Here is a 25821-nt window from a genome sequence, read left to right on the forward strand (position 1 = left end):
AGAATCAGTTTTGTATCAAAAAAGTATCAAAAACAATTTGTAGACATACATGACATCCAAGAGTACCTTGTATTCAGAACAACAAAAGGAACACTAACAAGTCACCACATATGTGTCTGACTTGTGTGCTCTGAAGAACTTCAGACTATGTGATAAACTCCTACAAAAACTTAAAGCAATCTATTATGTCTATATGTAGTATCAGATTTACTCAAGAAGGCCACCATATGTAAAACCAAGTAATGATTTAATTGATCAAAAATATTTCAATATAAAAACATTTATACATCAAACACCAAAATTTCTTGGCTTAGAAAGTACAAAAAAAAAAAAATCTTGCACAAATAATACTTTTATACAAAAAAACAAAACAAAAGTCTGTAGAAGAAACCTGAAGGCTGCCATGGCATTAAACACAAACACCATTAGAACAACAGAAAGCAGATAGAAAAAGCAGAGAAACTAGATAAGAAATCTTTTGTCAACCAGAGTTTTGCTGGCTAGGTTCCTGCGGCCCATTCCATTTCGGATTAATCTGAAGACCTAAAGGAGAGAATATTAAAGCTTAATTTTAATCATCACCTCAAGACAATCAAATGAAACCAGCTCATTAACATATCCACATATACTAACCAGTTGCTGGACGTATGTTAACACAGCTGCGAGAATGAAGTTCTGACTTCCCAGATCCACCACACAGAAAAAGAGTGTGTCAAAGATCAACAGCACAGCCTCATTACCATAAAAGATGACATCAGCGAATGAGTGGGAATCATCTGAAGGAAGATAAACACAAAGAAATTCACTCAGAAAACTAATGGCTGGAATTTATTATGTGCGCATATGATCATCACAGTGTTTTTACCATTATAAAAGATGCTTTTATCCAGTGGCTCTATAAACTCCATACCGATGAGTCTCTCAAATAGCAGCTTATCTTTCACGATGTAATCCATCTCACGATGTGCCTGAGAATACAGCATTCAGAATAAGCAAATCAAAACACCAACAAACAACAATATACTACAGGAAAATCACAAGCATCAAAAAATGCAATCCTCACATGATCGATGACAGAGCCCAGGAATCGGTTCATTGTATGGTACGCTTTTGTGCTCTGCTCACATGGATTGGCTGAAGCATCCACCAACCTTGAGGGACCATTTCTCTGTAGGGGTACACACATCGTTGGCCACCCTTACTGAGAGAGGTTTGTGTGTGAGTGTACTTAGCATACTTCGGGGACAAAATTGTCTTCAGAAGTGAGTTAAAAATCTGATAAAAATCTCATGGGAGGTTTATTCCTGTAGCTCAAACTGTAGTATGTATACTTTCAATGCAATTTAAGTAGCTTTAGATAAAAGCATCTGCCCAGTGCATAAATGTAAATGTAATGTCTTCAAAAGTAAAAATGATTCATAAATAATACATTCTAAGTATATATAAGATGAAAACAGATGAAACTGAGACAAACTAAATCCAGAAGAACTGTGGCCGTGTGTCCAATATGCTTGAAGAATCCGACCTGCAAAGCTACCTGAACAATGATGCGCAAGTGTACCTGGACAAAAGCTGTTTTAAACACAAAGGGTGGTCACACCAAATATTGATTTGATTTAGTTAATAGAAGTTAACTGATAAAACCTATTTATGACAGTATTTTTGAAAGCATTTTCACTTTACAGCATTTTTTCAAGTGCCTAAAACTCTTCACAGTACTGTATCTTTGCAGGTCGGTTTCTTCAAGCATCTCAGAGACACGGTCACAGTTCTTCTGGATTTAGTTTGTCTCAGTTTCATCTGTTACTTCATGTAATCACAGACAGATTCGATGATGGTGAGATCAGATCTCTGTGTGGAGCACCGGCTGTTGTCAGACTCCTTGTGCATTTAAAAATCTCACTGGATTGTTACAATTAATAGCAAAATGAATGTTTGGAAATGTGAACTGAAAATACTGATGTGCCTAAGACTTATATATATATATATATACACATACACATACACACACACACACACACAAGTAAATGTAAGTGTGTGCAGTTGTGATTATACCCTGTTGATAGGCTCAATTATCCGGTCATATTGTGTTCGCAGACGGTTGGTTATTGAAATCTGAAATGTCTGAGTGTCTGAGTTCGGCAAAAGTCCCCTTTGGCCACACAGATTCTCCTAAAACACATAAAAATAAAATAAGTTTTCCATTCAAACTTCTATTTAAAATGTAACACTCAAAATCCGTCTTACCGCCTCCCTCTTCAAGTTTGTATTCATTTCATCCATGTTAGTGTCAGCATGACCATGAACAGAACGTCCATGGATGTAGTAGCCAAAACATCGATGAGACAGCAGCAGCACTGAGATCTAACAGACACATATACATACATTCAAAGGAAAAAAGCAACATTAAACCATTACATATGAATGATTGTATGACCTAAAATTGTACATTTATTGGCTATGAATTATTAACTATAATCTGTTCAACTGCAAAGAAGATTTTTAATACTTACATTGCTGATCGAGCAAAGATCAACAAACTGGCGAATCTTGTCTTCAACAAAGCGCTCATGGAATACTGTGAAGAATATCATCTAAAGTAATATGATACAAAATAAAAGGAATTTGTGAAATAGCACAGGTGACACAAAGAGACAGACTGCTTGTCTTTAAGTATATATGTTTTTTACCTGTATTAAACCAATGCAGAGCCACATAGCAGAAGCCACACCATAGCGGAGTATGAGGCTGTATGGAGGTGTGTATGCCTCAGGAGACCGACGCAGGTTGGACAAGGGGTCTCTTAGAGCCAAATTTGAGAAGCCCACCACCTGCAAGCACAATATTCATTATTTATTAACACAATCCTTAAAGTTGCGTTATCTCAGTGGCCGGTTTGAGGATAAGATTTTTAGGCAAACTGTTAATGTTTTGGAACAGATATGTTGTGTGCTGTTGGGCTGACCTCCAGAAAAAAGAGCACAGCGATGACTTGAAAAGTGGGGTCGATCTTGCGAATGGTCTGAATCTCATTCCACTCATTGGCCACAAAATATGTTCTCCAGATACTGACAGGAGATGCTGGACTTTTTGCTTCGCCAGACCCTGGGCACATTACAACGCATAAATATAAAATATTTATTAATAAAAATGTAAAAAAAAAAATTGATTAAAAGAGTAAAGTTTGTATAGGAATAATGTATTTGAAAAACACATTAGAGGAACAATGTAATTACCCTCCACATGTTTACTGGATTTACCACGAGGTCTTTCCCAGTCTATGAAGAAAATATCCACAGATAGCTGAACAAAGAGCTTATGAAGAAATTGTACAGTCTGTAACAAAAATTAGAGTTGGGTTAAGTTGGGAAGAAAGGGAAAGGAGAGAAAAGACAATGTGTTACTTAAATTATGCAAACCGTAATGTATAATCTGATGTACTTATTTGTTCTCACCTTCAATGCAAAGGCACAACCAACATAAACAACAAAACGTTCCTCCTGAGCTGGTAATGGCAGCAACACGGACACAAATTGCTGGGCCTGGAGATATACAAAAAAGCCTTGTTTTTATATGTCTTGATTTATATCTTAAGGCCTGTTCACACCAAGACAAAGTTTGTTGCAAAAATTCGGTGTGATAAACATTTTAATTTAAATGTACGGCTGTTAATGCATTTGTTCAGACCAACACAAACATTCACATGCCATAAAAGTGACAGATTTCTTTAAGGGTTTGTCAGACTACACTTTTTGTTCCATTGACTTCCATTCATATCATGCATGTGAATGTGGGAGATAGGAAATGCAAGCTCGTGAATTTTGCTAAGGTCCAAAATTTAAGTTTGGTGAACTCTGTGAATTCGTATCATGTGAAGACGTGAGACCATTACAAGTATGATACATCATGGTGTGACCTCTTAGTTGAATTAAAAGAATGCAAACTTTAAATCTGCAGGATTACAGTGTTGCAGTAAAGTGGAGTAGATTGTGTATTTTTTAAAATTTTGGATGTATTACATATTTTAAAAAAACCAAAAAAACCAAAAAAAAAAAAAAAAAAAAAAAGTACAGTGTGACGTCATATTACGACTGTTGCAATGTCAGTAGAAATAAATAACGCATGCTCAAAGTCTAGTATGAACGTGGCTTTACAAACTGTGTTCCTATTCAGAGGCTGCAAGACCGAATGGAGTAAAGAAGGCTGTCCCATTTCGAAGGCTCCATCAAATGTGGCCTCGAAATGAGTCCTTTGTTTCCTGGGCCACAAAGGATACAAGGAATCCCAAGATTCATTGCACTCAGGTGACGACAGGATTTTTTTGAAAGATAATGCCAGATTACACTTTTAAATGTAAGTATTGGGTTTTCAGCTTACTGGCCAACCAATAAAATGAATGCTTTTGGTCTGTTGTATCAGGAGATCCAATAAATGAAGTGCACTCTCCTGACAAATCCCTAATAATGGGATTCCTGACAAACGAACCAGGTGAACTCAAAATTGACACAAGTGATTTGATTGTGCAAGGTCTGCAAAAGGAACAGGACAAAGCCTCAAAGAAAGACGCCAAAAAGAAGAGGAGAAGGAGAAAGGATGAAGCCCAACCAGGAGAGGATCATCTCTAAAGGAAGAGAGATGATGCGATTAATTAGACTAGATTAATGAAAATTGTAAAAGAAATGATTGTACAAAATTGGTTTGAGTTTGAGTTGGAAACTTTGACAGTTTGACGCTCTGACCACAGAGGAGCCTCAGCGCTGCCTGTAAGTAAAAATAAGTATAGGAACAACAGACATCCTGAAAAGAGGCATGGGGGCAACAGGTGTCTCTTGTTGCAGTTAGTAAAATCAGATGTAGAAGTAGAGCAAAATTCATGTATCTCTTGCTTTGTATGTATCTTACGCTTTGGAACAAAAACTTGCTGCAGAACAACGGAAAGAAATGGACTAAGATGAATTTATCTAAAGGGTAACAGGAATCTGGGGGTGTTAGGCTTGACTTCTATGTCCAAATAAGGCAATTCTGTGCTAAGGGAAAACTCTGTAAACCATGCAAGCTATAAATTGTGAAGCTTCTAACAGAACGATGCTGAACCTCGTGCTAAAGACTTTTCGCTTGATATGTTGATTTTTTTATTCGGAACTTTATTAAAACAAAGCCATTATATGTGGCGATGCGTAATCCTCTGTAAACAAGTCTCAGAGTAATTTTTTTCTTCATATTTTATTATCTGAACCTGAATATTAATTCCATTAGTTCCAAGAGCATCCGGAGCAGAACTGAGCTTGGCACGGACTCCCCCTTGAAATTTCTAACCAATGGACAGCGCTCTCAATCTGAAGGTAAGGACAAATCTTTTCATTTGAATGGATTGTGGCAATGTATGTTGGAGTACTTAGTTATTTAGGGGGAATATAAATACAACAGGTAACATGCCCAGAGACACTGCAGTTACATAAAACTATGATTGGTGTGCTCACAAACAGAGTAGTTTGCTAAGCGGTAATAATGAATACACTATAGCGAATACATATTTCTGAATGGCTGTTTGAAAACATGTAAATACTGTTTGACTTCCTTGTACATGACAAGTGGGTGTCAGAAATACAAAATTGCACAATTGTCTTGATGTGAACAGGCCTTTAGACCTAGAGCTCCATCAAAAAATAATGGGTATGTAAACAGCACATCCTAGAAAAAAAAAATCTCATTTGACAGGACAGTGGAAGAAAATCACAGAAACAAAGACACTAAACTGATATTTGAGAAGTGGGTGAGACTACGTTAACAACAGAAAAAGTGACAGACTTGCCTCCACTGTCTGGAAAATATTAAGAGGGACAGAAAAAGAAAGAAAAAAGAAAAAAGATTCATGTAAGGCTTAATCATATTCATAATAGACTAGACATCGCAACCCACAGACATGACAAATGCAAACCTTAAAAAAAATGAGCCAGTAGAGGCCTGTTCCAACAGTGATGATGAAGAAAACATTTGCTAGGTCACCAGCATAGAACACCAGAAACTTCATAATGGTCTGAAATAGAAATAGACATTATTATGAATATATGTTTTGCATTGTGTTTAAAATCATGTCTGAATGCGAGTCCTTACCTGTAGGTCAATGAGAGGAGATGCAATTCTTCTTTTCCAGCTTGCTGTTTTCAATAAAGAGTGGACAACAGCCACCCCTCCCAGCACACCAAGAGCAATCTGGATGTGAATCCACATATAAATAAACAGCATTACAACTGTGATAGAAAATTTTAACAAAGTAAGCAATATAAGATGTTTTTGTCAAACATAAAGGAAATGGCAGGATGAGATTTAATATGTAGTTACACCCTCCCCTCTAGTTATTTGTGATACACATATTTGGTGTCTGTTTAGCCTTGAACAATCTCTCTGCAGCATTGTTTGGGCTCAAGGTGCCACAGCTGCAGATAACTGAATACCACATAAGGAGTTGTTTTTATCTTATTAACAAGAAACTCTCACACATAAAATGAAGGGTATGTGAGGTCTATAAATGTTCGAGCGTGGCTTCTCTCTTGGTCTTCTCACTGCAGAGCATTCTGTATGTCAGATGACCTTTTTGCAAGAATAAAGGCTTATAAAGACACTCTCTTTGTTTTTCCATTTCAGCCTCACCTTAATTAAAGATTTATTTTTCCACGACACAACATACACACACCAGAATAACTGATTTTCGGTGCCTGTTCATACTCACGTCAGTTTTGATCCGAGCTTCTTCCTGGTCCATTGTATACTCAAAAGAGAACGAGACCTGTACATACATAAAAACAGAAATTAACCTTTCTGGCCAGTCATATAAACACTTGAAAAATGTGTAAAATATATATATTTTTTTATTAGGTTTACACTGTATTTTGTATCTTGTCTGTGAACATAATATAATAATTAGTAATTAATTGCATGATTTCAGACCTGTGTTTAGAAAGCACAATGGTAATGGTCAAATCATGTCAAAATGGTAATAACATCAAATTTAGTCAATTTAGTCTATTTATTTACTATATAAATGTATAACCATTTATTGTATTTTCTTATATTTTTCTTTTCTGCAAACACCCTAGCAGAAAAGTTCAGTGTGAAACTGAAACCCCCTGGCCTAAGGGATTACATATAAAGGCATGCTGTAGACTTACAGTAACAGACTGTGTGCTGGGGTCAGTGACGAGTATATCTGAATAGGCCACGGTCATCAGAGGGGGGTAGACCTGTCCCTTCTGTGTATTCGGCACCAGTTGAAACCTGTTCAGTGCAAGACATCAAGCTTTGTGAGATCTCACACTATAGGGCTTAAGCCAAGTGATCGTCTTCTAAACCCTGCTTTTAAGCCCGGGTAAAGGACAGTTTCACATTTGTAATTTAGAAGCGGGGTTAGCACCACTTTTTACCCAGGGCTATGAAACCCTGCTCCGGCACTGCTTTTGCAGTGTTAACCCAGCATTACGGTGCCAAACATGTACAGTGTGAAACGAAGAATGTTACGACTAGATGCTTAGCAACCTGCAACCAATCACATGCCTTATATTTTTGTGCTTTGGACAGTAATTGAAACACTGTGCGTTGTATATTATAAACAATTGTTTCAGCGTTTGATAGGAAACATGCAAAACAGCAAGACCTTTTCATTCTTATCTTTATAGTCGAAAAGTCAGTTCAGAAAAATTATAGTACAGTCTGCAATGTGTAATATGAGGATGTGTAATGCTAGAGCCTTTATGTAAACATATCGTGTGCTGTGTTCATCCACCCAGGTGAAAAAAAAGTACATTTCTATAATGTACTTAAAGTGCTCTATTTTCGTGCACTAATTTTGTACTTAATATACTAAAGTCTTCTTTAGTACTTCTTAAGATAATCTTAAGAACATCTAAGTGTACTCAACTGTACTATTTTGAGACACCATGAAATATGAACTAAAATGTGCTTTTAATATACTATTTAAAAAATGTATTTAGATACTACTTATAGTACATTTGAACCCATAGTGTACTACAAGTGGTACCTAAATATATATTTTTTAAATACAGAGATAGTATATTAAAAGCACATTTTAGTTCATATTTCATGGTGTCTCAAAATAGCACAGTTGAGTACACTTAGTTGTTCTTAAGATCATCTTAAGAAGTACTAAAGAAGAATTTTTAGTATATTAAGTACAAAATTAGTGCACGAAAATAGAGCACTTTAAGTACATTACAGAAATGTACTGTTTTTTCACCTGGGCAATCAGTGACAATGACACCTCAAATATGCAACGTTAACCCAGGGTTTAAGATTGTACAGTGTGAAACGTCAGCTTATTAATACCCAGGATTAATTGTTAACCCAAGTAAATTATGAGTAATGTGAAATGTGAAGCAAGACAAACCAGGATTCCATTTACCTGGGGTTTAGAATGACCCAGGTTTAATTACTGTATTTCAAGTTTGAAAAGCCCTTATGTGCGCTTTATGTGTTTGGGAGTGCATAGTATTTACCCGATTTTAATGTTAGAGGCCACACGTATGACTCTGGGTGAAGAGCTCAAAGAGTTTTCCCTTCCACTCAACGTGTCCACAAGCATCAGCCTCCGGGTCAGGTACCAGTTATTCATGTTAGATCCTGACACAGAAGAAGCATGGTGATAAAGCAGCAAGGTCTTCACATATGATAGTGTTTGATCAAAAAAACGTGTTTGTATGTTGTACCCTGATTAGTGAACTGGCCATTAAACTGCTGGTTGAGATTTAGGAGAGGCACTGCAAGAAGACGCTTTTCCTCCTGTGCCTTCTGAATGACCAGGTACACATCATAGAACACAGGCTCTGGATAACCAATCAAGAGCTCTGACACAGATAGCACACACTAAGGAAAGAAAAATAAAAACAAAAAATACTTTCCTCACATACTAAGTGGGGTGTAGCTGAGACGGAGGAAGGAAATGAGGATGCACAAATGAGAAGCACCCATGGATGACACAGAAGATAACTGAGACTCACACTCTGCTTGTAGGCTGTCCCAAAAGTGAAGGCAGACTGTTGACTGGTAAGGGTGTCTGGACAGAGCTATAGAAGATAAATGAAGCAAATCTGTATCTCACAAATTTTTTTTAATTCCAGTTGTTTTGTTATAAGCTTTTAAAAGAGGGGTCAGGTTCACGAAAATCTTATAAAGAAAGTTAGTAAGAACGGTAAAGTCATCTTGAATTCAAAATATCTTATTTTTCATGGAATATTGCAGTATTTATAATAAACGACTTATCCATGCACATTATTATTTTTTTTAAATTCATGTGCACTCATCTTTAATCAAAATGTCTTCCCATCCCACTTGCAACAACATCTCCTCTCTTCTCGCGTGAGATCACAGCAATAGCAAACCACAACAATCCAATCAATTCCCGATGGACAAAATCAAGTCCTGTCCAGCATTTTTTTTTTGTTCGAGAAGCCATTTCACAACTTTGCAACTTCCATTTCATGTATGCAGACTTTAAATTCTGAATCTAGTGCAATTTTTGAAAAACTATTCTCAAATATTTTCTTAAGGACATCTGTTTTTCTTGAAAAAATTAAAGGCCTTCTAGCTTCTTAAGTTAAAAAATAAAACAAAAAATAGAAACTAAGAATAATTTTATTCTTAAAAATGTTTCATAAACCCGACCCCAGAAATTGGTCATGCCTGCCTACTTGCAAGTTTCCTCCACCGACATTCTCCCATCTCATGAACTCCCCACGCACTGAGTAAACAGCAGCCCACAGCTCGATGTTAGTGTTCTGAAAGTGGGAAGACAGTTTGTGAAAATGACAACAAGTTTGTTTAAGTTTACAATATTTAGATGTCCACACGGTTTACCTTTTGTGCCCCTTTAAAGCTGAATCCAACAGGAAGTGGTTCATTCTGTAGAACTCGTGATGCCAACCCAAGCTGTTCTCCATAGTATAGCCAAGGCAGGTTTTTCCTCCTACAGTCACAAAATTGTCTATGATAATCACAAATGCGAGCACACTGGGTTCTTCTGTCCATTTGATGTGAATTTAAATACATAACAGACAGAGAGCGCTACATCTTAACAGTTTTATGATGCAAGTAGCTGTAATATGTAACTGATGTGATATCAGATCAATTCAGGTCTTCTCACATCACATGTCAAGCAGTTCTGGTCTTTGGAAAATTCCATTAAAACCTCTTTAAGAAAATTTATTGATAAAACCTAAAACATTTTGTTGCCAGTTTGGTTATTTCAAATAGTCAGAGGTTCAAAAAGACTTTTAAGATCTGCTCTGAGCTAATTAAATAACTTAAAATTGTCCAAAAGTAAATTAAAAAATACATATATAATGACTGTATTACCAGTAGGAGATGTCCTGGCTGCTGCCCTGAGCAGCTGTTGCTCTGTAGATTGTGTTGTAGAGGCCACAGGCATCATTGTTGATGGTGCTGGAGGAGTGCATGTTCATCACACACATGTTGCCCAGAGATTGACATGCTGTCCGGTTAGAGAACAACTACAGAACAAAGTGAATAAAACTTATATATGTTCAGAAGTAAGGCATTTAAACATTTAAAGAGGTCCTATTATGCTTTTTTACATTTTCAACTGTCTTTAGTGTGTAATGTTGCTGTTAGAGCATGTTATTCTCTATATCAGTAAGCACTGTCACAATATTCCTCATTTAAATAATTCCCACCCAAGGCATATGCAAAAAAATAGGGATCAGGCCTGTTCCATGTGTGTGTAAAAACTTACTAAACAGGCAGCTGCTGAAGAATACATGAAGCTTGAAAACCATGCTGATTGCAGAGAGAGGGTCTGTGTAACACAAACACGCATTACAATTTATGTGTACAATGAACCTCGGCACACTAACAACAGTACACAAACACAATTCATGTTTACTTTGGACTCTTACCAGTTGGCCAAAGATGACATTTGAGGCAACTGAGGTTGGCAGACTGTTTAAAGGGAAGCACATCCCTCCTGCCTGTAAACAGTTTGATGAAAGCATATCTTTCTCATCACTCTAAATGCATCACATAAACATCTACATAAATGTAAATAAATGCACCAAATTCTCACCAGTACGTTTGATGTCCCGCAAACACACGACTGAGATGAGTTGATGAATGAGTCCTCACATCTCACACACCTAAGCATTCACGTTCGAACAAAATGAAACAATTTTTTATGCAACATGAAGATCAACTTGAAAACCCAGTGTTATTGATAGGAAGGGCAGCATTACCTTTTGCCTGTCGCATCTGGGGCAGAAAAAGCAGGCTCTGTAGCATTACATGCTTCACATCGAGCTTCATTTAACGGATTCCCATTCCCGTCTCTCTCCACTGACAAATTCAATTAGATTTCATAAAATTACAAAAATGTTGCACCTTTTACCTAAAACTCTGAACAGTTTACCTACCCAGCACGCTTCCCTCAGGACACTGGCATTTGCCATTCACCCCTACACTTCCAGGACACCGGATACATCCATAACCGTCCTGAGTAACCCCCTGTGAAAGAGAGTTCATATTATTGTATAATAGTAGTAGCATTATTAATATTATTATTATAGTAACAACATATGAGATCTCAAATTAGTAATACAAACTCAATACAGTACCTGATTGACATCAGGACACTGCTGGCACGTGATAGACGCCCCATTACTGACCAGCACCCTGAAACCAGTCTGACACTCACATGTCAGTCCTATATGGCAGAAATACACATAAACGTACAAGCTGGTTTACAATTCAGTATGTCATAAAAAGTTTAACATTTAATAATGACAAATAAACTCTTAATTTTAAGCATTTATTTGTTTATTGTGGTGTTGTGTGCAGCTGCATTTGCAAAACGGTTTTTATTAGCTCGCGTGCAGTTGATTCACTGACAAGATGCTTACTCGTATGAATCTAGGTTAAATCAACAATAGATATGACCATATATCAGTAAATGACTGCTGTCTAGAGTAAAACTTCATCTACAGGTTAGGCTGGTCAAAACAAAGCAAACTAATCTGTGCGCGCGTTCCACGTACCTGATTTGCTGTTGACTTGATTCGGCCCACATTTCACACAAGACAAGCTCGATATATCAAAATAACTTTCCGCACCACAATCCGAAGGCTGCTGAAGAGATATAGAGAACTGCTGGCAAGAAAAAGCGTTTAATTTTAATAGGAATATGATCGAGAAACTGCATGAGAAAGCTCTGAGCGTCCCCGTCGCCATGGTGCAGATGACGTCCCTGTTCCTGTTTACGCTCAGAAAACGTGTTGCGTGCGCGCTACCGCGCTCGTCTTAAAAGTCTCTTCTAGAGGAGGTCAGAGGAAGTTGAGCATTTCCCGCCGGACGCGCGAGCTGTGCCGTTTGCAGGTTACCGCGTGTTTCCTCTGACATAGAAAGTCTTGTGCAGAGAACAATCTATATTGAAGTATATGTTTTAGAGAAAAAAAAAAAACGGTAAGTAAGGGTCTGAGAACACATTCGTTTCGATTGTTTAGCTGGAAGTGGATTTTCTGATGTGAATTTTTTGTCCTCTTTGGAAGTTTTGAACAAAAAGGAGAAAACAGTAGTTTGCTCATGATTTGTGGATTTTTTCTTTTTTGTTGTTGTTGCTGAAATATTCGAACAACTTAACTAAAACGTGCTTTTTACCTTTTTTTTTTAAACAGATCTCAGTGGTTTGATCATGACAATAGTGGTTCTGCGTTTGCAAGGTTTAAACACAGAAGCAGGATCTGAAGATATTCGCAGATTTTTCCATGGCTTGCACATACCTGAGGGTGGTGTTCATATCATTGGTGGTGAGATGGGTGAAGCTTTCATTATTTTTAATACGGAGCGAGAAGGCCAAATAGCCATGCGCTACTCTGGAAAACAACTCAGAGGCTCATCTATTTCATTACATATCAGCAGTCTGGCTGAGTTAAAGAGGAAAATGGAGTTGAGATTAAGGAAACCAAAGTCCACAGTAGAGGCTAAAATAGTGCCATCATCGCCACCTGACACCAATGCAGCTCTTTTGCTTAGTCTAATGGCTGCCATTCACGGACCGCATTCAGACAACATAGTGAATCGCCAAAGTCCAATCCACCAAACGCCTGAAGATGTCAACCAAAATGTTCCAAAAATGCACAACCATTCCTCAACTGACAACCAAATAAATACAGATGCTCAGCATAGTCTTACTTATGACTTGGCATCTAAGGAGCAGAAAAGCAGAGGAGAAAACCTCAATGCCTGTAAGCCAGGCTACCTTCGGCTTTATGGATTTCCTGAGTCTGTGGCCAAACAAGAGATTTACCACTTCCTACGGGGACTCTCAGTGTTGGAGGTCATTACGAAAGTTCGACTGCAACTGGGCTGGTGCTGTCTGGCAAAGCTGGCAAGTTTTGCAGATGCCGAGGAAGGGTTGAAATACAGCCACAGAAAATTCAAAGAATTCAACGTTGAGGTCAGGCTTGCTCATGAGAAGATGTGGACAGATGCTGTGGAGCAGTCCAAAAATTGCATGCAAAACATCAAACCTCACAGTTTCTCGGAGCAAAAGGAGGTCAACACAGATAGAAATGCAATTAGAGGTTTCTTAACCAAAAGAAGTGCAGAAGAACAGCCATCACCAGGATCTCCTAAAAAATTCTGCCGAAACTTTACATCCCCTCAAACTGAACATTCTGTTATTGTCAATAATCTTTCAAGGAATATAACCAAGACTGAGATCAAGGAGATTTTCGGCTGTCGTGCAATCCCAAACCATAGAATTAAACATTTATTAAACAAGTGGGGAGAGAGGACAAGCACTGCATTCATTACCTTTGATCATGCAGAAGATTACGCCTCAGCTCTGAAGATGAATGGTACTGCTGTTGGCTTAAAAACCATTGAAGTGTCATCCATTACTAAAGAAGAAATTTTTGCTATACTCAGCAGAAACAGATGTACTAAAATCTGGAGGCCACCGCCTTATGGAAAGACACATTTAACCATGTCGTGTATATATGCACGCAATTTTCCTGCAGATATCAGGAAACAAGAGGTGAGGGATTTTTTCATGCGCTTTAACATCTGTGAAAGTTCAATCGTACTGCTTGTGGACAGCCAGGGCAATGGTGTTGGGGAAGCCATCGTGCAGTTTGGATGTGAGGAAATCGCTAGACAAGCCCAGAGTCTTCATGGCAAGCATTTTATGGGAGCAAAAATTCTTCTCACTTGCATCACACGTCAACAGATGGAGAAGATACTTGGCACATGTTGAACAACTGGAGATGTGAGATGTTTTCAGCAACTTCAGACACCAGCGGTGGTGTAAAATCCATGTAAATGAGGACAATTAATTCATTTGAAGATTTAGAACAAGCTTTCTTATGCCACATGCTGTAATAATCTATGCATAAAGACATTTGGCAAGCAGTATTATGGGGACAACAATTGAAGATGCCCAATCAAGATTTTGAGTACCACAGGGAAGGAGCATTTACTAAAATAAAAAAGACCTCAATATTTTTCATACAATGGTTGCCAAACTATTAAGGACTACTCCAAGTGAATAAATAATGTCTGTATACTTGCACATTTAAAACTTTTGCACTTGTTGCTTTTTTTCCATCAATTGTTGCTGCTGAGCACAGAGCTTACTGGCTTCAATTAAAAACAGATATCACAGATCTTGTCTTGCATATTAAAATTTAATTTTTGAGTTATTCAGTTAGACTGTATATATTTTAAGTTTATCAGAATTAATGATATAAAATAAAGATATTCAGAATGTTTTCTGGCCATGTCTGTATGGTAGCCAGTATTTTGATTTGGCATTTCTATATACATTCCTATTTCTAAAACAAAAACAACCACTTTGAGTTGTTTCTGATGTCTTCGTGACTTGATACGTTTGTTTTTCATTTGATGTTATATTGCAATTAAACTTGTCACGTGCAATTTCAGTGATAATTTTTCAGTCTCTAATTTATACATAAATCATTAGTTTGCATTCCAAAATGCACATCAAGGACTGTTTATGAAACCAGTATGATCAGCTACAACACAATGTGCCTTCTGTTATATGCCTGAAAATGAATAAAGCTTACAGAGATCACTCAAGGCTGAGATGAAACACTGAATTGTGGTACGATGATGCAGCTTCATACATTCAATGCCATTTGCGCTGCACTACATAAAGGGAAAATGGGATGACAATCAGTGAAAAGTGGTATACGTAAATATTTAACAACTCTACTTAAAAAAACATTGAGGGAGTTTTTTTTTTTTTTGATCAAATCAGTATCATTGTGTTCCATTAATGCAACCTACCACATATCCCAGTGTAAGCAAGCTACAGGTATTAAACATTCATTGTACCAGTGAATATCTTGAATTCTACTGAAGAGCAGTGATGTATAAGACCATGCAGGTGCTAAAACTGATGGAGATGTGAAGAATAAAAATGTAGTATTTTTCAGTATTATTAGTATCCATAATCAGTTGTATTATGTATTTTGTGAAATTTGAAGTGCATGAAAACATGAGGATCACTTGTCAGAGACATGGAGACAAGTTATTTTAACCACATAGGAATGTACATGCCATGTAGCATATGTTCTCCCATGAGTGGCTATGGAAAAAGTTGACTATATATATATATATATTTAAGTGTTTTCTGTAAGGAAGGAGGACTGTGTATCTCTATTTTAAACATGAACATGTTTTACCACCTTGCAGGCATAATGCAAGTTCCTTTGGTCAGCATATAAATGGAGAAGGTGCTCACTGCAGAGCAAATGGGTGGAGCTCACGTTGCTGGATGTCTAGTGAGAGGGAGCCAACGTCCAGCGAGGAGGAGGGAATGTACAACCACACCCTAATCCTACCCACAACTCTATCTCTCCACCCTACTGGACGTCTAGAGATGAGGAGAGTTCTATCCCTCCACCCCACTGTACGTCCAGAGAGGAGTGAGTACAAGTGAGTACTACTTGTATAAATGCCCAAACTTTGTGTACAGACTCAGAGAAAGCTGGGCATGAAGACATCACTCCAGTAAATTGTCTTTCTCTCATGTCATGACAATTAATGAGAAATTAGATATCTCTTGGCAAAATAACTGGTGTTCAGTCCCGTGATTCAACAAGGGGGATAAAAGCTTAATTTCAAGCCTACAAGATGCTTTAATCAGACTATGGGACAACCTGATCGAAGTGAGGATGTATCCAAGGGATATAGGAACTGCACCCACAAATCATACAAAAGGAACAATAAGGTTCTTTAAGGAACTATGAATTTATTTTACAATTATGGCAACAGACCTTTAGAAACAAGATATCACATTGTTTGAAGATTTCACTGACTTCACTTAAATTCTGTTTAAAGCATTCACTAAAATTGTTGCTATAACAAAAAAAACAGCACACATATGTTTCCTTTATGTCGGAGCAAGAAAGGAAGAGAAAAATGAAACATTTAAAATAAGTCTACCTATTTATACACTGTAAAAACAAAACAGCCTAGATGTCAAGAAAAAAAATGGTTTGGTCATGAACAAAGTCAAGAAAGCCATGTAAAAAAAACAAACAAACAAAAAAAAAAAAACAGGCAAAGCAGGCTGCATCCAGGTCTTGATTACATCCATCAGATGAATGTTCATTTGTAGAATCTTGATGGACCTGTGAAGGTAGAGCAGTCTGAGTGAAAACGAACTTTATGCATTTGAAAAAACAATGAAGAGCATGCTATTTTTGCTTATTCGTGCTTATCTCTATTTCTAGCAGAGTACAGCTAAAAAAAAAAAAAAAAAAGCCCACAGATATAACAGAGTAACAGAAGTGATACCAAATGTTCCAGATGACAGTTAGTTAGATACGCAAACATTCAGAAGTAGGTGTGGGCGGCATAAGACTTTCACAATGACGTACGTAATTTTATAATCACAGTGACAATTACATTTATGTTTTATATTTTACATAACCATGTAATAATGCCTATTTTTTTTCCAGTGAAGTAAATACTTCACAAATGAAAGGTACTTATTTTATTTGGAACTTAGACGCAAACCATTTGCTATCAAAAGTAGAGTGTGTAAATTAATGAAAAATAAGCATGAACGTGCAGTACCTTGCATGCCGCTGGGGAATCTGTCATTAGAACTGTTTGGAAGACATGAGGATGAGTAGTTCATGGAGGGCAGGGGTTTCAGACTGGGCACCTGAAAAATAATTTAAATTCAAACTTAACCACGGCTTTGAAAACCAATTATTCATTCAATAATTGAGAGACAAAGCTAATCGTTTGATAAATGACTTATTGTCCTCTAGATCTTGTTCATGTTACTCATGTACTACTGTGGCATGTACTATTGCCACAAATTTTATTTAGATAGTTTAGGTTTAGAAAGATTACAAAGACAATGGTAGATTTACAAAAGACAAAATCACACACATTTCAAGAATGGATAAACATATGGCAAAGGTTTAATTTTAGCTTGAATGAGGAAGAGAAACCAAGTGAGTTAGTTTCCGTTAGTACCACAGCATTAAAAACCTTTACTTCTCTTTAATTACTGCTTTCCAAAAATCATTGTAATTTGAAATTATAATTTGTAAAAATATATTTATGCAAACCTATTTTTAAAAGTAATCAGGTAAAACTGGTTTGAGATCACTGAAGTCTTCAATAAAAATCTCATAATACTTTATAAAGGAAATGAAGCACACAAAACAGTCACCACATCCTGTTCACACATACACAAAAAAAAAAAAAAAATCTGCAGCTGGCTTCACAGACTCCTTACAGTTTCCAACAACATCAACACAAATATAAAACTGCGATTTGCTTCTTGATCACCTAAACCTGAAACCAAATAGCCAGTTTATAAATTTGCACACTAGGAGTACTAGACTAAATTGTGCCATTGTCTCTTAATGAATCTTGTACACATAAATACAGGTTATGTGTACAACATGTACAAAACAATATATTCATATTATCATAAGTAATCATTGTAAGCCTTTACCGATGAAATACTTCTGAGGCGGTACTCCATCAGAACATCTGTGAGCTTCTGTGTGACCTTTAAGACAATCTGAGCATCGTCCTCGTTCTCAATACGAAAAGAGTCCTAATAACGAACAAGAAACAAAGTTTATTAGCTTCAAAAAGTTGATAATGTAAAAAAAAAAAGAAAAAAAAGAAAAGTGCTTCGATAAACACTGTATATCCTAAAGAAAACCGTACCAGATATTTGAGCAATGTTGCAGGGAGGCTATTGTTCTCTGGGCCTTTAGGGCCATGTCCCATCAATCTGTCTCCGCTGCTGTTCATAGACATGTCGTTAGGGAAAGGTCTGCCCATACCATCATTACGCTGACCCGGCCCAAAACCATCAGGGCCCATACCCATGGGTCCATCGTCAGGGAAACGATGCATGTCCTCTGGTTCCATCATCCCCCTGTCTGGTCCAGACATGCCGTTACCATAGCGACCCGGGCTAGTGAAGTCTTCCATATCTGAATAACCTCTCCTCATAGGGGGATCGTCCATACCACCACGCATGCCAGGGGGGAAATCGGACATCATTCCACCCCGAGGTGGAAAATCCCCCATGTACATGGGATCTTGAAAGGGACCTCCATATGGACCACCTGAGAATGTGAGGAAAAAGTCAAGCAACTACACTTATGACTATCATTCCAAATAACATTTTTTTTCTATGTAATTTTATTCTATCAACACAAACAATCACACTGGTGAGACACTAACCATGTTTTAACCCTCTGGGAGGAGGCCCAAGAATACCAGTTCCTGTAAACCCTAGATTGGGTTGTGCGGACTCTAAGAAAAACAAACATCAGGATAAATAACTGGATGGCATATGCATAGAATTAGTCAGTGGATCTAAATACACATAAATATGGTTAGACAATAACTTATGACATAAAACAACTGATAACCATGACTGCTCACAAGGCCATGATCTTTCCTCTCTCTCTCTATCTCTCTCTCTCTCTCTCTCTCTCTCTACTTCCCAATTGAGTGGGTCATGAGACTTTCTACTTCTAAATCAAGACTTCATTTTGAGTGTATGTCTGGTACATCTGGAGGTAAGTGAGGCTAGAAGGGAAGTGATACTGGGATTGTGCTAGATGATGTAAAAACACATATCTATCTTCACAAATTAGACAATAAGCAAAAATCTGGGAAGATATGGACAAGAAATAACATGATTGTTTATTTTGGAACTACTAATTAAATTCCTTCCAAGAAACACTGGCTTGTCTCTTGACCACTCTGCAGACACAAAGATTCAAAATTTCTGTTAATGGACAACTCACATTTTTCAAATGTGTGAATTTGAGTATTGTTTAAAAAATGTTAACAAAATTGCAAGAATTAAACACTGAATGTTAAGGTGAACTGGGACATCTAAACTCAAGAGTATGAAAAACTCAAAGAGAACAGCTATTCACAAAATGTCTGATATTTGTAGAGGTTCAGGACAAGCTGGAAACATTTTTTGAGTTGCTTCAAGGAGTTGGAATGTCAAGGTTACTGAACAGCCTCTGGAGTGCAGACAAACAGGAATAGGAACATACCAGTTGAAGCCTGTTTGCTTTTGATCTAGACTTAGAGAATATTAAATAATAATATAACATTTATTTGCTTAGTACCAGAGGGGTATGAACAGCAAAGATAAGGACAGAACCAATCAAAGACGTCTTGCTAATTTTATGCATTCTTTTCATGTGCGTGTGATTTTCTGGTGGTTGAATTGACTCCAAGCTGTGAATAAACATTCTTTATTCTTTATGAAGTGTCTTTAGAGGATTACCCAAGTACAGTTTAGGAAATTTCTACTACAGGTCTATAAGTTTATGTCTTGTTTTGGATATTGATATTGCTATTTACCTGTTTCAAAGATATATTAATTTGCTTGCTTTTAATGTTATGCCATACATGCTTAAACATAAATGCTTGAATGCTATGAGTGGAAAGTACCTAAAATACTTAGGTGATATAGATGTAGGGAATAAGCAACTGTATTTGGGAATAGATTGAATGGTGTATATGACAGAAGACAACGGACTTACTCATGCCCTGAAACGCCATAACCTCACATGGCTCCTTTAGCACCATCTGGGGGAAAAAAAAACAAAAACAAAAACAAACAAACGTGTAATTAAAGAGCACTTGTGTAAGACTCAATCTTTAAAGCACATCAGCCTGCAGTCTTTCACCTTAATTTGACCTCTTCCCTCAGCTTTTTCGACTTCAGCAGCAGCAGCTTTAATTGCTTTCCTGATGGTTGGATCTTTAAGTGCATCTTCTTCCTCATGAGGAACCTTGTCTTTGTGGTTCTGCTTCTGTTTTCCAAAAATAATAATAATAATATGTGTATTATATCAGAAGCATGGGCAGAGCTAATCTGCAATATTTGGTTGACTAGTGATTGTGAAGACTGTACCATGTATCTGAAGCTGTGCTTCCAGCCGGTGATGTGAGCAGCTATTTCATTCTGCAGCTGCTGAACTACACACAGTTTACACTGGTAATGAGGAGGAGCTGACTTAGATGGGCTTCGATACTCCCATATGTACTGCAGACCTATAAACAAAGTACATGTGTATTCAAACATAAGATTACCCACTCATTTTAAAAGTACCGTTAGTTTAAATTTCAGTCTAGCTATACTGTCACTATAAAAAGCAGCCAAGTACATTGAAGCTATTTAAAGAAGATGAATAATTTTCAAATTTATATAATAGCATAAAAGAAAATATACATTACTCACCAATAACAGTGTCTGTGACTGATTTGAGCCGTTTGTTGAGGCTGGGTATGGTCTGGATGGAGCCATTCTTGGAGGTGAAGACTGATGAAACACACATGAATTAGTAAAATCAAAAAGTACTTGGGCAGGAATTGTGAACCAGGACTTAAAGCACAGAAGACAGTGCACCCACTCTACTGAAACAGTACTAAGTGGTTACTGAATCTGAAAAACAAAACTAGCTGAGTGCTTAAAGCACTCGTTCATCAGTTACCCCCAGGCCTACATATAGGCAACAGTTACAGTTGATGGAAAATTGTGGTCAGAAAAGTGAGCCACAACTCTCTGCACTTAAACGCTGAACAACATATAAAAACAACAGATTTGAATGAAAAAGCTGCAGTGATGCTCGCTGTATTTCTGGTCACAAGCAAAGTATGACAAAAACACACTGGTTGAGACCTCAGCCAATCACACTGCAGCAGCGTAACTGTTCTAATTGAGTTCAAGGCTAGTGGCACCTGAAATATAATGAATTTCCTTTTAACTTTCCTTAGGCAGCTTAATGCATGCCCTAAGCGAGGCGCCACAATCAATATAGTTAGATGACCCCAAGTGGGCAAACGGGGATCGAAGGTGGGATACTCCACCTCCTAACGTACTTGCATCTCGACCTGATGTTACAGCACATGGTGAGAACAGGTCTTGATTTTTCTAATGTTGCTCGAAGGAGCTTGATGTTGATGTTTCTAATGTTGTTCAGCACACCGCAGTTCAAATATGTACACAGTGCAAAGCATTGGTCTGAAAAAGGTGCTAGTTTGAGAGCTGTGCTTGTGTGATGTGTTCAGGGTTTAAGCTCCAAAGCTCTGAAACACCCAGAAGTGGCGCATGGCAATAACATTACCAAGGCCAGGCACAGCTGAAGGGCAGAACTGAAGGGTTCTGAGGGTGGCACTTACCTATGTCACCATTGTAGAGTTGCTGCCTTTTCTGTCACAGGCGACAAATAAAATCGTTGGTGGGGGAGAGAAATAGAGAGGAATTAGAAAGATATAACAGGACCGGAGGTAAAGAGCAGAGCTCGCCCTCCTCCTCCGCTGCTTGAATTCTCCGCTCCACTTTAAGAGTAGAGGCTGACAGTCCTTGGACGGGAAGACACAAAGTGTCTCTTCGCCAAAACACTCTCATGCTAGAAGAAAAATTGTGCTTTATTCATCTCCCCAAGAATGGGGCTCTACCAGGCAAACAAGAAAACACATGGGATGATATTAGAGTAACATGTTGTGCAAGTTACATTCTGCTACAGAATGTTTTTTTTTTTTTTTTTTTTTTTTTTAATATATTAGTGCTTATCTGTCTTTCACAGGACAAAATAAGCACTGTCAGGTCAACGGAGTCAGTAAGACTTTCTAATGTTTATTTCTTTTTTCCAAAAAAAAAAAAAAAAAAAAAAATCTATTCTCACCAAAGCTGCATTTATTGGATCAAAAATACAGTAAAAACAGTGATATTTTAAAAATATTACTGCAATTTAAAATAACTAGTTTAATATATTTTATTCCTATGATGACAAAGCTGAATAATCAGTCAGTGTGGAAGAAATTGTATTAATATATTATGGTTATGGAACATTGTGTTATGCTTGCATTTTCTGTATTGCTTAAAGGCAGAAACTGGGAAAAACAGGATGCAGTTAATTTGCATGTTTCTCTGCCTTGGCCTGAGCAAAAAACAGCTATTGATCTTATAGATGTATATGACCATTATGTGACAGAAAATAAGAAATATGTGACTATCATATGACAAGAGAAAGAACACATAAGATATAGCAATCTTCCTAATATGGTAAAAAAAAAAATTACAATTGGAAAGAGGCTTCAGCCTTGAAGGTTAACAACTTCAGTAACTGTATGAATGTATTTATTTTATTTAAATATTTATTTTATACTCTCATTGCTATTTAATAATTTTTTTAGTTTCAAATATCAGAATATCCTGCAAATAGTCTTAATCCTCACAGACATTGGGGCAGAGATTAATATCATATTACTATTAATCTCTTAGAGATTAACAATTTGAGGGGTAAGGAATGTGTCATATGCTCAGCCAAAAAAAAAAAAAAAAAAAAGAAGAAGAAGAAGAAAAAAAAAGGTACACCTCTACAACACTATGCCAAATACAGTTGGTCACAGTGAAATCACCATCTTTAAGTTCATTTTGCTGAAAGATCTGTATTCTAACAGCTGAATAATGATGCTATCTACAATATGAAAAAATAAGGGATTCCTCTTATTAAAACTGTAGCACCATCAAACAGGCAGTTTGCATCACTGTGTCAGGCTAAGATTTATGACAACAGGTAGGCTGGTGAAACAATTCAACCACTAACTATCAAAACAATTACAATCATTTTTGAGTAGTGTACAAATTACCAAAATTAATTATACCTTAGATCTTGAAATAGCCTTACTTTTACCAATCCAGAATGCGGTTTCGTTCTTATTTCACTGAAAATGATGTCGGACTCGGGTACGATGCGCAGGTGTGCACCAAAGTGCACAAAACCAAAAATGTCAAAGGTGTCAGTGTGAAAGCACCCTTAGTAACCCAAATGAGCTGACTGTGCACTAGCTAGTTGGACCAAATTCTTGCGTACACCGACGTAAAATTGTCAGTTGTGTTACTGAAGCGAGACAAAGTGAATAGAAATACTTTGAAGTCGCAATGAAATGGAAGTAGCAACGGATCTTTTCTTCTCTATTGTGATTAGTGATGGGTTGATCATGAACCACGATTTGTTCATTTTGAATGAGTCTTTAATATGATTTGGGAACAACTCAGAGTGATTCATTCATTTTGTGTTGCCCGCGCATCATCCCATAGGTTCTGTTCAGGAAACAGAAATGATTAGTTCACCTCCAGAGTCTTCGAGTCCGAGTCATTTCTTCTTTTGCCACGTGATGTGACAGTTGTATTGGATACAGAAATTAGTTAATAATTCCCAACCTTCCTCAAATTTCTAACAATTCATAAATTTGTGAATTTCTGTCATGAAGGTTCTCTTCCATAACCCATGATTCTCGTGATCGAACAACTCAGACCAGATAACTCGGGAGGTGAACTAATAATTTCTGTTTGGCAATTAAAGGTGCAATAGGTAATTCTCTACAGAAATGTTTTTTTGTTATACTGGTTGAAAGTCTCGTCATATCCTGATAGCAATCACAAATGTTAAATGGTCTAAATATATTTTTATAAATATACATAATCTGTGGAAGGCGTAGGAACATAAACTGTTCATCCAATCTTTATATTCGGTCCAAATGAAATTATACGATGTTCTACCTGCCTGTATGTTTTTACATTCCCTCGCGCACCCTGTTCGCGCGGACATCATACGTCATCAGTGCGTTTAATGCTATGTGGAGTACAGACAGATGTCGGTCACAGAGCACTGCAAACAAACAGCAGCCACCTTTTACAGTTCCATCAAAACGAGCTTGCACGACGTTCACACCATAACTACCATTATTAAGAGATGGCAACCCGTCACGTCCTAACAGGAGCTGTTCACGTCCTCAGACTCGGAATTATGCATTTCCCTGTCAACCATATCAACACCGAAATTAATCTGCAGCAGTCAGGTACAAGCTCTAAGTTGTTTACGTTCATTATTATTGTAATGTTATGTGCTTTGAGACATGAGGTAGTTTAACACTGTCTCTTGTGACGCTTTGCCAAAAGCAGCTGTGTGTGTGTGCGCCTTCATGTGTTTTGGCATGGCTTTGGAGAGCACGCTTAAGGGAGGGAGCCTATCCGAAAATGTCCTATTGCACCTCTAATATGCAACACTTCAATTTTATTCTGTTGAAATGAATGAAATGACTTGGAAAAAAAAAAAATTTGTTCATTTTGCTGAACGAGACTCAAAGATCAGAGTAAAATGATCCGAACTTCCCATCACCAATTGTGATGTACATCCGTTGTTCTATACATCTGTTCCTAACTGGATTTTGAGATGTGGTCGTTGCACTCAAAAATGGAGGCAGATGAATATGAGTGTCCAAGGATGGCGTTTAAGTGGACTAAATAATTAGGGAAATCCTGCATGTCACCAGAGAAATGTGGTTTCACCCAAAAAATTTAATTATATTTTGCTGGATAAATATGCATGTATACGAATGTTTATTCAGTAAACAAGAGTTATGATATTTTGATTAAAAATTTCGAAGTAAAAAAATATGCATGAATGAATCGTTTACAATGAGATCAATAACATGCATTTATATTAAATAGAAGGGCCGACTTTAATAACAGATTCATGTTATTTTTGAGTGACCACTGTTTTAAAAGGTTTATTAGGCCTGTAAATGGTCTAGATCACGCGGTAGGATGAGAATAACACTGATGGAGAGGATCTGATATGATGTGGTGCACTATTAGAGCTCACCTTCCCACCGGCCCTGCCCTTCTTGTTAGGATTTGGTCGTGCGTCCATGCTGTAAAAGACAAATTGCCACATATTACATATTTTTCACTATTGCTGTAATTAAAAACACATTCAAAGCAAAATTGGAGTAACTCATTTTTAACTAACATACACGGTCCTTCTCTTTCGTCTGTAAGAGAACGTAAACAATGGCGGAACTGTCACATAACAAAAATCAGACGCTTTCACGCTGCATCATGCGCAGCTACATTTAAACTCGCTGTAACATGAAGCGCGATTATTGAACAGTGCACTCATTACAATACATCTCTTGAAAGCTTTATTAAACGATTTACCTGTTCGGTCTTGCTTTACTAACCTTGTGTTTAGCAAAAGCTTGTTTGATTTCGAAAATGAGAGCAAGATGAGAAACAGGGCTGAAATACAAAACAAAGACCCTTGTCCGTTTCCTGTCTCTTTCCAAAATAAAAGTCATCGATCTGTATATGAACGCAGACCATTCCTTTCTTTTAATAATTTACTCGTACAGTAAATATGATTCAATAATTATCAAATCATTATCAAATTAATGGAGTTGCTTCAAACTTTTGAG

The 25821-nt window shown here is 37.2% G+C and overlaps 3 protein-coding genes across 8 annotated transcripts; 1 reads left to right on the forward strand and 2 right to left on the reverse strand.

Annotated features, from left to right (window-relative positions):
• Positions 1-228: 228 nt before the first annotated feature.
• tmem67 (transmembrane protein 67) lies at positions 229-12259 on the reverse strand. Its single transcript, XM_051866144.1, has 28 exons — positions 12057-12259; positions 11637-11725; positions 11436-11526; positions 11259-11358; positions 11093-11162; positions 10926-10997; positions 10763-10825; positions 10366-10520; positions 9868-9976; positions 9702-9788; positions 9012-9077; positions 8721-8877; positions 8511-8634; positions 7170-7275; positions 6731-6787; positions 6115-6213; positions 5939-6037; positions 3456-3542; positions 3237-3336; positions 2966-3105; positions 2691-2831; positions 2514-2594; positions 2248-2364; positions 2056-2172; positions 1064-1168; positions 866-968; positions 634-776; positions 229-543 (listed from the first exon to the last, which is right to left on the reverse strand). The coding sequence occupies exons 1-28, from the start codon at positions 12247-12249 to the stop codon at positions 463-465; spliced, it is 2952 nt and encodes a 983-aa protein (XP_051722104.1). The 5' UTR covers positions 12250-12259; the 3' UTR covers positions 229-462.
• rbm12ba (RNA binding motif protein 12Ba) lies at positions 3549-16637 on the forward strand. Of its 4 annotated transcripts, none has more exons than XR_007925580.1 (3): positions 3549-4304; positions 4420-5342; positions 15736-16637. XR_007925580.1 is itself a non-coding variant. In XM_051866148.1 (3 exons), the coding sequence occupies exon 3, from the start codon at positions 12710-12712 to the stop codon at positions 14273-14275; it is 1566 nt and encodes a 521-aa protein (XP_051722108.1). In that variant the 5' UTR covers positions 3582-4353; positions 4528-5342; positions 12693-12709; the 3' UTR covers positions 14276-14960. The 4 variants fall into 4 exon arrangements, 3 of the variants coding, with proteins under 3 accessions (XP_051722108.1, XP_051722107.1, XP_051722106.1); XM_051866148.1 differs by lacking the exon at positions 15736-16637 and adding an exon at positions 12693-14960 and having other exon boundaries at positions 3582-4353; positions 4528-5342; XM_051866147.1 differs by lacking the exon at positions 15736-16637 and adding an exon at positions 12693-14960 and having other exon boundaries at positions 3582-4304.
• On the reverse strand, positions 16275-25726 carry si:ch211-197h24.6 (uncharacterized). Of its 3 annotated transcripts, none has more exons than XM_051866151.1 (12): positions 25588-25726; positions 25230-25278; positions 21739-21769; positions 20798-20878; positions 20471-20610; positions 20244-20369; positions 20097-20142; positions 18769-18840; positions 18244-18650; positions 18023-18127; positions 17125-17215; positions 16275-16676 (listed from the first exon to the last, which is right to left on the reverse strand). In XM_051866151.1, exons 2-12 carry the CDS (start codon positions 25275-25277, stop codon positions 16654-16656), a joined length of 1170 nt encoding a protein of 389 aa, XP_051722111.1. In that variant the 5' UTR covers position 25278; positions 25588-25726; the 3' UTR covers positions 16275-16653. The 3 variants fall into 3 exon arrangements, with proteins under 3 accessions (XP_051722111.1, XP_051722110.1, XP_051722112.1); XM_051866150.1 differs by having other exon boundaries at positions 25565-25685; XM_051866152.1 differs by lacking the exon at positions 25588-25726 and adding an exon at positions 25381-25463.
• Positions 25727-25821: the final 95 nt, after the last annotated feature.

This window comes from Ctenopharyngodon idella, chromosome 16 (genome assembly GCF_019924925.1).
Source record: "Ctenopharyngodon idella isolate HZGC_01 chromosome 16, HZGC01, whole genome shotgun sequence".
NCBI classification, from domain to species: domain Eukaryota; kingdom Metazoa; phylum Chordata; class Actinopteri; order Cypriniformes; family Xenocyprididae; genus Ctenopharyngodon; species Ctenopharyngodon idella.